General features: G+C 43.1%; 1 protein-coding gene across 10 annotated transcripts in view; it reads left to right on the forward strand.

Moving 5' to 3' along the window:
* Window positions 1-606: 606 nt before the first annotated feature.
* LOC148025450 (sterol 3-beta-glucosyltransferase UGT80A2-like) overlaps window positions 607-15,263 on the forward strand; it is a 182,520-nt gene continuing 167,863 nt past the window's right edge. For 4 of the 10 annotated variants that reach the window (XR_015693096.1, XR_015693097.1, XM_087692582.1 and 1 more), the window contains exons 1-3: window positions 607-915; window positions 8,464-9,034; window positions 9,132-9,284. Coding sequence is in view for 8 of the 10 variants with exons in the window: in XM_087692582.1 (XP_087548708.1) it covers window positions 8,638-9,034; window positions 9,132-9,284 (550 nt within the window). In the remaining 2 variants the exon portion in view is untranslated. Of the gene's footprint in view, window positions 916-1,765; window positions 1,907-8,463; window positions 9,035-9,131; window positions 9,285-15,263 lie in introns of all 10 variants that reach the window. The other 6 variants (XM_087692578.1, XM_087692579.1, XM_087692581.1 and 3 more) reach the window with 3 other exon arrangements.

Here is a 15,263-nt window from a genome sequence, read left to right on the forward strand (position 1 = left end):
GGAGAAAGTGAAAAAATGGATTATTGAACTTCACTTGCTACTTTGTGGTAGCTTCGGGTGCATGCAAAGCTACCGCGAAAGGGCCGCTAGTACACATAATGGAGATAGCGAGTGTCAATTGTTTGAATTTTAGCAATAGTGGGTGGCAAAGTAGCTCGCCCGGCTAGCTTAAGTCGCTATATACCCTTTTCACCGTGGCGTAACATCTTTACTATTAATTAAGGGGAGATTGGGGGCGGGTGCCACGTGGCAGCCCCCAACCTCCCCACAAAGAAATGCGGGGGGCGGGTGCCACGTGTCCAGCACGCGCCGTCGCCCGTGAAAATCACGCCCGGCAAGTTTAGGCGTGGAGCGCGTAGTAAGAATAAGAATAACATAACAATAATTCTTTACTATTAATTAAGGGGAGATTGGGGGCGGGTGCCACGTGGCAGCCCCCAACCTCCCCACAAAGAAATGCGGGGGGCGGGTGCCACGTGTCCAGCACCCGCCGTCGCCCGTGAAAATCACGCCCGGCGAGTTTAGGCGTGGAGCGCCTAGTAAGAATAAGAATAACATAACAATAACAATAAGAACAACCCTCCCGGAACCGTTTGCAGGAAATCGAGCCACGTGTAAGTTGCCTACGAAGCACTCTCGCGCGCTTTCCCTCGTACTATTCCCTCCTGTTTGCTTTGCCTGGAGCTGCTTCTCTGTGCTACGATCGTGGCGATGGCGACACCTCTTCCTCCCTAGCGCAGAGAGACACAAGAAGAGTGCCTATCCCGTTTTCCTCCGGCGTCAAGCGGACAATCGGATCGCTTGCCGGGGCCTGCCCGCTTCCAGTCCAGGCAACTCTCTCATCCCGCCCTTCCCGTCAATGTTCGAGAAACCCTAGCTTTCGTCCTCTGGCAACAGCCGTGGCCCTTACATACGGTTCGTTTCTTCAGAACCTCATCGCACTTCAATGTGCACATGACCTAACACCAGAAGAATGTTTCCTTGCACAAACTCATGTTCTTTTCAACTGTTCCGGTAATGTCCGTATCTCAATACTAGCGATACAATTAAAGGGACCGCGTTTTCTTGTCACCTTTTATGCGATTCCAGGCGTGAATCTTCAGTCCGTTAACTTCTAGTCGATTTCCAAGTCTTTTCTAATCGCTAGGCGTCTAGTGTGATTTGTTTAGAACAATGAACATATTTTCAACTTTTAGTTTTTGACTTCTGTGCATCATCCGGAGTGAATTTTGGTTTGTTAGCTTGTGATTGATTCTGCATCTTCTCTTCTTGTATCTTATATAAGCGGAGGCAATACAGAAGTGTTGGATAGCCGTCTGGAGGACTCGGTTAAGCCCTCAGATTAAGGATACCCTTGGTATTTACTAGATTGATAACTCCTGACCGGAAATGAAGAGACATTTGGGGCAAGAAAATAACTTCTCTTCCAGTAACAGTTCATCTAGTCCACCGATAGTTTGGGCAAGGATGAGAAGTCATGCCATTTAAAATAACTTTGAGTTTGAAAGTGCAATGCCACCAATGAGTTCCACATTTTTACTTCTTCTTGTTGTTTGTATTTTTGCATTGCTCTGTACTTATATAAATCATGTGCTGTGCGTGCCAGGCTTTGACCATTGATAATGACACTGTGATTTCGAGTCCATTTAATTCCTTGTAAATGTGATGTAGATGCCCAAAGCTCACTTGATTGTTGTCTCATGAGAAATTTAGGATGCCTGCATCTACTAGTTTTAACATGATAGCACTGATCATTTCTGGACAGCTTCTCCAGTCAAGAACACTTGGAGAGGTGGCCTGGGCTGTTGGGAGCTGAACGTGGAGTCGTAGATGCCCCAAGCTGCAGTGCCAAGCATGTCCGCACGTGTACGGATCCCAGGATGTGAGCAGAGACCAAGCACTCAATGTAAGAATTGTATTGCAAATGAGTGTTTTGTTGTTGGACAGCTTTGCAATGGTGGAGGGCTGAAAACGCTGCAGTTAGGTGCTGAATTGATGACATGGCAGGCTGTAAACCTGCATATGCAGCAGTGTGGCACTTGGCGCGGCAGCTGCTGTGTCTTAGAGCAGCAGTGTGGATGGCTGGAGCAGTTAGGGTAGCAACTTGGAGCTGGCAGTGGGCTTCTACAACCTACTTTTTGGGGCAGGATAATAATATGTGCAGCAGCAGGGGAAGTCACTGGGGCAGCAGAGTTGTTGTGGACCAATGGGATTGGCATGGGAGTGGGGGACTGGATTTGATGATGGCATTGGTGCACAATGATGGCTGGAAAGGGGATGGGAGTGCTGTTCCCTGTGACCCCCTTTTATGGAGTTTAGTTGGACTTTTGTCCTAACAAAATTTGATTAAAAGAAGCAATGTTAATTTCAGTTTGGGCTGTTCTAGAGCTGAATAAATGGGTATGTAGTTTTGTAATTCATTAACAATTAATCCACCAACTTTTTCATTGCTTAATACCCCCACTCAGTCCCAAAAAAGGAGCCCAAGGGGAAATGGGAGCAAGGCTCTTAAATAAAGAAGGGGAAGCCAAGGAGTTGAACACCGCCCTTTGTCAAGAAGTGGGGAGGAACATAGAGTGTGTATGGCAAACACTATGATAATGAACTCAGAAACAAAGAAGAAGAATGAAGTGATGAATATCTTGAATGCATGTACAATGGGTGAGAGCCTTAGGGTCCATGTCTCTAGAATCGGCACTAAGGTGAGTAGAGTTGAGTTGATAACACCAATCAAAGCTCAGAGATGACTGCATTTTTTGGGCTGATCAGGTGGCAGCACTTATGGATGAGGATGCTATGTGGAGGGAGCTTGTGAGAGAAGGATCACTTGAGACCAAAACACAGACAACTCAAACACAAATGCAAAAACACAAAAACACAAACAAAGAAGAATGAGAACTATGAAGTAAATGAATGAATGCTATAAATAAAGGAAAGAGTGTGTACAAGATGCCCAAAGGTAGAGCTGTTCAATAGCCAATGATTTGTGGGAGTGGGATGAGGGAGTGATGTCCATTGGAGACGGATCTCGAGTACTGTAACCACTAGGCAAATCTGAGATGATGTTGAAAATGGATGGGCAGTAGGTTGGAAACCAAAACAGGACAGCCTTTGGGACCAAAACTAGTAAATGTAGTAGTGTAATTGCCGGAAGACAATGGCAGCTGATCACTTGCAGCAATCTAGAGCTGAAAGAGAAGGTTCTAATGTAGAGTGGCCTGATCAGCTGCAAAATGCAGGTTGAAACAGGTGTTTACTGATGCCAGCAAGTAGGGGCAGCAAATGCAGACTGTAGGGCATCTCAAGGATGAAGGTGATAGTGCTGGTAGATGACCTTGGTAGCAATTGGAGATGCAGGCAGCAATAAACTTGTAAATGCCCTGAACAACGTAGTATGCTCAACAATTATAATGTTGGTTTGTTGTCAAGACTTAATATTTCAAGAAAAGGGAGAAAAAATGAATACTTAAATCTGAATATGACAATTATTCAGAAAATTACAGCCATGAGTACTTAAAAAGAAAATGGAGTCAACTGGAGGGTTGAAGATGTTAGAGATTCATTCATCCCCTAGATGGGCACATGTAGTGTACTATTCTAGAGTTAGTACTCTCAGGCGTATTTTCGCATTTCTTGGAACAAGTTGGACAGTTCCATGTAGTTGCTAGTTCATTTCCAGCAGTTTTGGGTAGTTGGGCAGGTGCGCAGCAGTCGAGCAATGCCACCTGTCATGCTGTAGATTTTTTGCAGCATTATTTATTATTATTTTATTGTGGTGGCTGGTTTTTATGCAACTGACCAATTTTTTGCTGGCAGACCCACATATTTTATTCTTTTATTTTTGCCTATTTATTGGCTGCTTTGCCTTGGTCATTCTCACTTGTTTTTTTTCAAGTGGAGAGAGATTTTCGGTAGAGATATACTCGATAGCCCATTGTACATATTTGTTTTCTTCATTTCAGTGTTCATTCACTATAGATTTTCGCATTCTATTGTCTCTTTCTCTTTCCTTATTCTCTTTGTGTTCATTTTCTTTCAGTTTGGTCACGCTTCCACATTCACTGCACTTTGACATGGTACCAAAGCAACGTAGAAGGGTTGTTTGATTGTGGGCAGATCTAGAGGGGAAATTTCAATGTGACAAAAGTTTGTGTTTTCAATATTTGAGGGGGGCGAGCAAGAGGGCTCTGCATTAACACAATAGTGAGATGAGTTGTGAAGTGTGGAAAGGAGCGAAGAAGTTTTTTTGCAGGTTTTTGCTGTTTGTGAAGGAGAAAAGGCCGTGTTTTTAGTATTTTAGTGCAGATTTTGTGTTTTTGTTGCCTTTGACTACTGAAACAGGTTTGGGATGAGCGGAGCGTTTTCGGAGTTGGAGGGGGTTGCCCTTGTTTTTGTGCAGGTTATTTAGGTGAGAACGTCTTTCGAGCTCAATGTAGAATTTTAGGCTATTATGAACAGTAAGGTCGCCTTGTTACTGGCTTTTTGCTGATGAGAAAGTTGAGTTGGCGAAGGTATAAGCACATTGGGACAAACTGAATGTCTACATGCAATTGTTTCTATTTCTCTCTTGCACTCTAGCCATGATAGCCCATATAGAGCGTTTGATCGTTGCTCAAGAGAGAGGGTTGAAATTGGAGGAGCATGTTAATAAGCTTTGGCAATTGTAGACGTAGGTCCAAAACACAAGGTGATTTACCTTAGAGAATGTCATGAGGATATGTATTTTTGCAAGCCTCAATATGTGGATTAATTTTTAACCGCATGTTTAAGTAAGTGTTGCACATGTGAGATGCAATTGAGGTTAGTGCAAATAAATGAACCTGAGACCTAAAGGAATTAGCAGACGTCAAAGGCAAAAGTTGTAGTTAGTTATGCCACATAGATACTAGGCAGTATTTGGTGTCAATTATTGGCCTAAGCCATTTATTTGGCCATATGTGTTTGTTGGTGACACTAGAGATGCGGCATTTAATGGTAGAAAACGAAACAGGGACACTCGGGAGATGAAGTGGCTTAGCTAATCTAATTAGTGGCTGGTCAGACTATTTTTTTGTCATTGAAATAATTATTATACTAATTTTTAGTAATTTTAGACTAAAAATCAATATAATAAGGTGGATAATGCTGGAAATTAAGTTTAGAAGGCTGCTACGTGGCAAAACTTGCCCATGCAAGTTTGGGAAAGTTTGGGGCTAAAGGGAGAAGAAAATCTTGTTTTTGCATTTTGGAGCTATCAGGAAGAGAGGTTGGGCCGTTGTTGCTACTGCTTGCTTTTGGGGCCATTTCTCAGCCATTGGAGACCATTTTGGTGAAGGTGGTTGTATATTCCTGACTAGAGGAAGGTGGTGATTGCGGCTGATACACTTTCTCTTGAAGATTACAACCTCTTATATTTGCTTTGCTGTTGGTGAAGCCATTTGGGGCAGGAAAACTAGGTCAACAGCTTAATTTCACTAAATTCTCGGGACAAATCTTTGAATTTTCTCCCTCTACAGCATTCTCTCTGTTTTTGTGGCCATTTCCCAACCTTGCTCTAGGTTTTACAGCAATCCAACTGTTGGAGGTGGAGTGGTTTAGCAGTCACCTTGGGAAGCGTGCTAGACATTGAAGACTCCAAGACGTGAATTATTTAGGGCTGAAGGTGATTTTCAGTTGAAAGGAGGTGGAGGACCAACCAGCCATCAAATTTGGGGCATTTCCACTCTTCTTGAAGTGGGTGAAGGCCAATTGATTGCCCGAATCAAGGGGCAAATCAGATTGAAGACTTGCTAGTCACTTTGGACAAGCAAGGGGAGTTTGGATTGCGAAGGGGATTGGGCAAATCCCACAGTAAATCAACTTCTACTTCAATGAAGTTAAAAAAATACTGAAAGGGGGGACTAGTTTTGGGGCCAACCGGGTGTCCATTGTCCAAAGATTAGCAGGTAACTTTGTATTTTCAATTTTGCAATAAATGCTTAGTGCTGTAAGTAAGTTTTAATTAGGAAATTACTATCCATCCATTGAAAGAGGGCTGGTTCCATGGTTCCATTGCTGGATACCATCAAATCCTTTGAATTGGTGGGCCCATGGCACTTTCGTGCAACATGTGGCATTGTTGATGCCATGGCCGATGCAATGCTTGTAGTAGGCGTGGAGGTAGTACTTCATGATACTGATCCTACTCTAGACACATTTGATGGGGATGGTGTCACAAAAGTTGCAGGGTTAACTGCAACACGTCGTTGTCTAGATGCAAGATAAGCTTGTTGACGCGCTACATGGTCGCGAAGCTTCCTTTGCTTCTCCAAGGTCACGTTAAGACAAAACTATACCTTTGAATTTGGCTCATGTAGGAGATGAGCTTGGACCTAATTATGCATAAAACGGAACAAGTGGCATTGGTATTCCATATTCTAATATTTAAGTAACTTTGAAAAATTAAAATTAATAAAAATTCAAAATTGAAATGCTCGGTTCAACGGATTACCTTGTTTGCTCCACTAGTTCACTTGTATGGGCAAAGCTTGCAAGCCCATGGTCGAGATCCTCCACCACTCAATGGGCGGTCAGCATTTACTTCTTCCCACCATGACCAATCATCGGACCTTCTTCCTTGACCATTGGCACGACGAGCGGGGCGGGAAGATGAAGCCATTTCAGGCTGAAAACTGAAATAAAAATGGCTCGAGAGAAGGGAGAAGGCTCAAGAGTCAAGAGTGAGGGTCCAAGGAGAAGGAAGAAGAGAAGAGGGGAAGAATGGAGAACTTAGAAGAGAGAGAAGAGGGAAGTCGAGGAAGAAGGAAGAGGGAGGTTGGAACTTGGAGAAGAAGGAAAAGAGATGAGGTGAGGTAGCTGCTGCAGGCGGGCGGCGGCAGGCTGGAGCAACAGGGGCAGCAGACCAGAGGCAGGTGGGGGCGAGCAGTAACCAGTTACAGGCGGGCGGGAGCAGTAACCAGTTGCGTTTGATTGGATGTTGTCCTATCAAACTCAAATATAGGAATAATCTTTATTCCTTTTTCAGCTGCTCGAAAGCTGCATAAAATGGCCAACAATTTTGTTATTTACTAGCAATAAAGTTGGCCTAATTTTTTATTGCTTAGAACCTCGTTCCCTTTGTCCAATTTTGTGGCCGTTTTCATCCCCACCACTCTTTCAACTCCCTTGCTTCTCCTCAGCTCGCCCTTCCATAGCTTCCCCTTCCTCTCCATGCTTAGCCTTTTGCCTTTTCTACAAGTGTTTTTGCTTTTGCTTTCCCCATTGAAGTACCACAACTGGTCCTTCCATTGTACTAAAAACTCTTTTACATGGCTTTTGACTTGAGGGAGGTACACTAATTTGGATATAATGTCTTTGGTGTGTAGGATCATCCATGATCCATTTTTTCACCTTCTGAAGGATGCAATTGAGTGATGATCATGGATACTACATTCAGAGCAACTTTTCTTGCCCCCTTTTGCAAGGATATTTTAGATCACAGCCCAACAGGGTAGTTTGAGGATGTGCTTTCTGATAGTACATTGCCTTCTTTGATGGATGAATCTTGGGGAGGCACCTGCTAGGGGATGGCACTGGTGGCACAATTTAATAGAGTGCATGTTAGTAGAGGTGGTAGCAAAGGGGAGCCTTTGTATGTGTTGGTGAGTTATCATTCTTAGATGTCCCCTTTAGTCTCTTCCTTGAGCAGTACACATCCTCAATATCTAGGATGGACAATGTGGTGGACATCTACATGAAGGCTTCTCCATTGCTTTGGCTTCTTCCTTATTTGTGCTTCTTGGGAGTTTAAGCACTCTGAAGATGGGGTGTTCATTCATGGTCATCTGCTGGTGGAATAGCTCCGCCCTGTCAGAACAGCCATCGCCTGGCCTCCGTCAGCCATTATTCACTACTTAGGTCGGTTTTGTTCACTTTAGTGCTTTTGTGGTTCATGTCCTTACTTTCGGGTCTGCCATGTTACTTTGGTCCGTGACATGCTTTATGCTAGTTGTTGACTGTGCACCTATTTGCAGTGCAGTCTGTTAGTAGGGTGGCCTCACTTTAACCATTCTGCTTCCCGCCTTCAGTCCTCACACTACTAACACTCTCATTGCAGCTTCACACTCTAGCATGTGCAGGGGTTTTCCATTTTATCAGCCTTCTTCATCATGTCTTCTGTGTTCTCCCTGTTTGTCCACCTATTCCTTCTTCTGCTGCCATTCTGAAACCACTTTGATATGGCACTACATCATCAGAGGGAACCACGGACATTAACTGGTATTCTTCATTTTGAAAGTAATGTGCCACACATCCCCAATCATGATGGTTTTATTCTAACTGCCGTTGGTTGAGTTTGTCATTTCAAAATTAAATATGCTCGTAACATCTTCATCTGCTGGTTTGCCAATGGTGTAGTAAGGTCTTTTGCTTGAATCTGATGTTTAAGTGCTTTATTATTAGAGCTGCCTGCGTGTTCCGAGTAAAACTATTTGTGGTGTTGTACAGTTTTGGGTTCTTTCGGACTGCACTGCAGAACAGTGCATAACGGGTCAGTGCACTTTGGAGCAGCATTTGCAGTAACAGGGATTAGAGTGGGATGTGTTCTGGACAAAATTATGCTTTAGAATAAGGCAATTGCTGACATTCTGTGTGACAAAGATCCAGAAATCTGGGAAAGAGATGGTTCCAAATAGTGAACACAAAGCTTTTTTTGATGGAAATGGTAAAGAGGATGACAGAGGGCTAACTGTTCCTCGATTAAGAGAGAAACATGAAAAAAATTCAGAAGATGATCAAAAAGATGATAGGGAAGGAAAAGATGGGACTCCACAGGGATCTGAAAATACTTACATACTTCCAAGAACTGCTGTACCCAAGTTAACTGTTTGGGAGAGGCCAGCAAGTGAAGAAGAAAGGATGAAAAATCCAAGCTTGGATCAGGCATTGCATCTGGGGCCTTCACTCTCAGCTCCTCCATTAACTCTAGAGAATGAGATTTCAGCAAATAATATCCAGGAACGGAGTGTGCAATCATCTCATACTGTACTGGAGGATAATCTTTCAAGACCCACAACAGGTGTATTTTCTTATTGAAAATATTTGGTTGTGCTTTAAGAAGTTTTGATTTATGTGGTTCTCTTAAATGTGTCCTCTCAATGTTTGTGAGAGGTCAGTAAGTGAAGAAGAGAGCATGAAAAATCCAAGCTTGGATCAGGCATTGCCTCCATCAACTGTAGAAGATCAGATTTCAGCAAATAATATCCAGGAACAGAGTGGGCGATCATCTCATACTGTATCGAAGGATACTATTTCAAGGCCCACAACAGGTGCAAGTTCTTACTGAAATATTTGGTGGTGCTTTAAGGGGTTTGTTGAATGAGTTACTTCTGTTCATGTCTGGTGTTCATTTTCCTGTATTCTTTTCTTTAGACTTCTTTAGACACTTAAGAAAAGTGAAAACTTAGTAGCCTATATGAAAGAAGATCTTCCAGAGGTAGGTTTCTTCCCCTCAACCCCAGGTGCCAAAGACAAATCCTCGAAACAACAAATCCACAACCATAGAAAGATATGATATGAAAAATTTATCTAACCTCTACAACTACATATAGGCTTCTCCCATGCAATAATCACTTACCATGCATATATTTTCAAGGCTCCAAGATGTTGCCAGATTTCCATGGCAACAACAGGCACATATCAATACCTGTCTCCCTTTGTAAAGTGGAGGAGTCAAGTTATTAAAGAAACACAATGCACAAGCCCTTGATAGGAATTTTTTTTTTCAAAATTAAAGATTGTTAATGGTATTTTTGGAGAAGTTTTCTTGTTGTACAAGAAGGTGTTGAGCCACTAATGTTAGGGTTTGCAGAGAATCATAATTATGGTGTATTAATCCCTAACTTACTCTCCTTAAAACAGCCCCAAAAGCACATTGGTGCTTATTTATTATTATTGAATGGCTTATTTTTGGCAGTAGGACAAATGCACCCCCAATCCTCTATACATAGGAGTCTTGTATTTGTGCATCCTTTTTCTCATTCCTCATTACCAACCAACTTACCATCAGCCTCGTCATGCCCACTCTTGTCTACACCCCTCTCCAGAAGATACCTTAGTTTGTGGAGCTGCTACGAGTGCTGTTCCTACTGTCCATGCCCTCTATTCAGCCAGATGACTTGTTTTCTCCACCATGCTAGGTGCGTTTGCTACCCCACTGCTGCCACTAGCTGATCAGAGACATCCAGCATCTTGTCAATGTCATTACCATTTGCCTTTCGCTTCCTGGATCATGCCACCCTACTTTGGGAGAGACTAGTGCTGTCGCCATTGTAAAGAAATGCCCTAACACAAAAACATAAATGAAAGCATACGACAAAGCATAAACTCAACAAAACACAAGTAGGGTTAGGGTAACTCGGAGACCATGAATACAGTGAAGATCTAAATGAATGACTAAATATAATATGATGCTCATGCAGCAAACAGACTGTGTAGGGAATGAAAATTGTCCCGTGAACTCTCATGTCTTGAGGACTGAGGCAAAGGTAATGAGCAGGAGAATGTGTTGTACTCCTAATGGATCATGAAACGTAGCAAGATAGCCTCCAAGATGTTTGATAGTAGCAAACACAACAAGGGTGATGCTAGATTAGTGTCGGATAGGTAGAGGAGAGAGAGAACTGCAAACATAGCAGGCTGATGATGATGTGGTAGGCTGATGGCATAAAAAAACACATGTATGATGATGTGGCAGGTTGATGGCAATAAAAATACAGGTACAACGATGTGGCAGTTTGTATAGCAATTGCAGATCAAAAGCATAGTAGTTTAGCAAGACGATGTGGCTAATCAGAAAATGCAATAGAAATTGATGTAGATTGCTTTGATGGCGGTTGGAAACAGGTGCTGGATGGATGGAGACAATGTTAGGTAGCCTCGGTTGAGATGTCCTCTGCAAACGGATGTGGGCAGTGAAGGTAGATCATCAAAAACATGCAAAAACAAGATTGGGCCGAATGGAGAGCAACCTATCTATCTATAGAAAGTTTTAGGACCTTGAACCTCTCCTTGTTTAAACTCTCTCAAACCGCTCCCCATTTTAGGTTTTTTCATCAATTAAGCATTTTTGGGGCTGTTCAAGAGGCTAATCAGTATGTAATGCATATTTTAGCTCAACATCCCCTGTCATGCCCAAAAATTGAGTTGGAAAGGAAGGCCAACCCAATGTTTTATTTGTTTTGGTGTTTTTACCCCAAGGCGTCTCTTCCCAAAGCAACGAGGGTATTGGACAAAGGGTGCACGTCGGTTGCCTAGTGGCCTACCAAGACTATAGAGGCGATGGTTATCTTACCAAGGGAGTTTAAGTAGTCACCCTAGAGAGGTCAAGGCATTGGACAAATGATGCACATTGGTTGCCAAGTGGCCTACCAAGTCCTGCAAAGGTGGATGGAACCATAATGAACTTTTTTTCATTTTTTTTTTCAGGGTTTTGGAAGCGTTGGTTCCAAAAATATGAGTTGTAGTCGATTAAGTACTTGAGGGAGACTAACAAAGGATTAGACCCAAGACCTTCACAAAATAAGCAAGCTATCCCTATCACTATTGGGTGCTGATGACGAAAAAATAGGCTAAGGGTGTTGGAAGCAAATATGATGGGTATGTGAAAAGGCGAAAAAATGTGCGAAAAGCAAGTAGTGCAGCTAGGTAAGCAAGGGAGACGGCCTTGGAGACTACCATGTGCAATGTGATGAATATGGTGGATCCAAAGTTGACCACTCCAAAAGGCCCAAAAGGGATAAATGCGTAGACATGTATGCTTACAAGAATAGAATGCAAATGCAATGCAGTTATGCAAGAGGCAATGTAGGCGTGACTAGATTATGCTTATGCAAAATGCTATGCAATGGTGCCACTTGGATAGTGTTCTCATAGGGAAATTGTTCACTTGTCTAAGTGCCCTTTTACAATCATGTCATTTTGATGATATGGATGAAGATACAAAGTACAATATACATAATGTGTGAAAAAGAACTTGTAAACAATATCTTGTCACTACTAAGAGAAGAAAGCCCTCCCTCTCAAACTGGAAGGGAAAGTGGGAGGGAATCACCTTCTTCTTGTCAATGCGAAGAAGTAGGGAAGGGTATAACTAAGCCGATCCTAGGTAGCAAATAGTGAAGTATCGGTTGATCGACCACCTTCGTCAATATGTTTGTAAAGTTATTTGATAAAGGCACAAATTCTAGGTGGATGGTACCTAGTTCAACTTGCTCTTTGGTAAAGTGGAAATGAAATCCAACATGTCGCATTCGAGGTGTAATGATGGGGTTACTAGCTAGTGCAATTGTACTCTGGTTGTCGTAGTAGAGAACAATTTGTACAACATATGGGAATTGAAGTGCCGCCAGTAAGCTCCTTAAGTAGATAGCCTTTGTGGTATCATTAAAGAGAGCTCTATACTTAGCCTCGGTTGTGAAAGCCGTTGCTGTCTCCTGCTTATGGCTAGTCGAAGAGATGGGTGTCGTTCCCAAGGTAAAGAGATAACCGCCATGGGAATGCTAGGTGCCAAGATATCCTACCCAGTTAGAGTCAGTGTACCCCTATAAATATAAACCAGAACCATAAGTCAGGCCATAAGAATAAGTACATCTCAAAAATCTCAAAATGCGAAGACATTCAATCCAATATGACATTCTAGGTGCAGTGAAATACAGACGAAGCAAACTAACTGAGTGAGCTAAATCTGGCCTAGCATGAATCAACCAAAGGAGTTTTCCTAACACAGATCTATAGGTGTGCTTGTTGAAGGGTTGACCTAGAGTACTCTTATAAAGATGGACAATGGGATAAGAGGTGTGGCCATGGGCCGTGTCTGATCCATGCAATACTTGTCCACTAACTGAAGAGTGTACTTTTGCTGTGATACAAAAATCATAGAAACAGGAAACGGCTGTTCCGGCCTGTAGGAACGGCCTAACGTGTTTCAAACCCTACGAGGAGGTAAAACAGCTAGGGAACGTTCCCTGCCATTACCAAGGCCGTTCCCTACCATTCCCCCTGCCGTTTCTTTCGAAATGGAAGTTCCAGGCCTGTTGACCAAACATTGACATTTTTTTCAGTTTTTTATTTTTGCTTGTGTCACACTCCTACCCACATGTTCACCCATCTCCATTGCCTAATGTGCACGCACTAATCTATATATATCTTTCTCTCTCTCTCTCTCTCTCTGTGTCTCTCTCTGTGCGTGATTGAAGATTCAAAGTGTCAAGACAACCCACAAGCCAATCAAGAGTCCATGCAAAGTTCAAATTTGATGCATTATCAACTCTTGCAAATCACAATCAAAGTTCAGTCTATCCTCAATTCCAAGGTAATCATCCATTTATATTGTCTAATTTCAAGGAAAATTGGGATAATTGAGGCAGTGCAAGGCAATTTGGAGCTATGGGGGTAATCAAGTCAGTTTTGGGACATTTGGGACAATGTGGAACATTGAGGGGTATTGGGGCAATTAGAGGGACATTCTTTGGGGGATTTTGGGTCATGCAAGGCATATTTGGGGCGCTTAAGACATGTGCCGTTCCCTTCGTTCCCGTTCCTCGACCTTGGACGTTTCCCTAGGGGGTCCCGTTCTCGTTTCCCATTCTAGGTAACTATGACAAAAATACTTCCCTTAGATTGAACTACCTCCATCTCCAAAAAGTAAGATAATAAATTAAGGTATGCCATCTCAAAAGTGGCACAAAGCTACTGTGGTAGCAGAGTTCGAGCCAGTAATAAGTAAATCATGAATATATAATAGGATATAGCGAACCCCTCCCTAAAGTGATGTATATATATAAGTTCAGGTCATAAGGGGTGGAATGGTATCTATGAGTTCTAAGGAACTCATCCATCCTCTAGAGCTAAGACCACGGTGCTTGCTTCAGTCCCTAAAGAGCTTTTCGTAAGCGAAAGATCTTATATTTTTGGTCAATAGAAAAATTCGGGTGGCCGAAGAAAATCCGGGTGGCTGCTCCTCTAGATAACCATTCAGAAAGGCACTTTTGATGGGCAAAGGTCTCTTCATAGATAATGCCTTGCTTTTGTTGAAACCCTTGTACCACAAGGTGAGCCTTATACTTGTCTAATGTCCCATCAGCCTTTAGCTTAGTCCTAAAAATTCACTTCGTCCTAGTGACTTTCTTGTGACATGCAACATCCTATCACTGTTATTACCATTTGTGTTTGTTTCTAGATTAGGCCGCCTTGCTCTGAGAGAGACTCATGTTGCTACCATCAGTTTTCCCTTGTGTTGTTGGATTATTGTGTTTCCTTGTTTGGCAGGCACCTTGCTGCTGCCTTGTGTTTTCATCTTGTTCTAGACAATTTACATCATAATTGACCACAATGATTTGCATTTTCAGTCATCCAAGTGGACTGATCTGTTGCCACCTTCTTCAACAAATAGGTTTCAGATTGCTGCTACATTTTTAGGATCTGTTTGAGTATGACACTCTGACACCCACTCCTTTAGCCACCTCTAGCCTAGTCTTAGAGACATGGTGGCCTGATGCTCCATTGATTGTATTAGTATTCATTCATACATTCATTAGCCTTCTTTAGATCATGTTCTTTGTGGTGTTGTACACTTTGCATTTCTATGTTTGTTGAAATTGGCCTTTGGAAGCCCAAAGGGAATGTTGGGTATTTCACTCACGCCTCACTTACGCCTACGCTCACATCGGAGTGTCGGTGATCAGTTGGACACTGGGGCACTTTTTACTCTCTGTAGGAGAGGTTTTTTCCCCCAGACTTATGGTATTATTACGTATGTGCTTATGACATACACTTACGGGCACTTACTGTGTTCTGGTGTGAACACCCCCTACAACCCTAAGGTTTAAGGGTTATACTTTCAGTTAACACTTTTAGTCTATTTGCATTGGGTGTCGTGCTTCACTCTCTACTGTCTACAGTTTTCTGTGCTGAGCTTCGATCTTGCCGTCCTCTCTCACATTTGGTATCAGAGCAACATTGGCTTTGTTAAGCCGAGGTTCCGTTCAGCTCAGCTCCGCTCAGCTTGTAGGAGCTCCCCGCTCAGTCCAACTCTGCCCCATTGGATTCGACACGACTGCACCAGCTCGACTAGCGCGGTGTCTTGCACCCGCCATGCCCCGTGTGCTACACCACACCAGTCTGCAGTACACGCCAAACTGAACACCCACCTGGCTGCTGCGCCACCCGCCAAATAGCTCACACCCCGCCAGTGCCTGCCTTGTCAGCTCCTCCAGCTCCTGCCGCCTGGACCTCAGGCGCTTGACGCC

This window comes from Lygodium microphyllum, chromosome 14 (assembly GCF_053477565.2).
Source record: "Lygodium microphyllum isolate KBCC chromosome 14, Lygodium_microphyllum_v1.1.10, whole genome shotgun sequence".
NCBI lineage: Eukaryota > Viridiplantae > Streptophyta > Polypodiopsida > Schizaeales > Lygodiaceae > Lygodium > Lygodium microphyllum.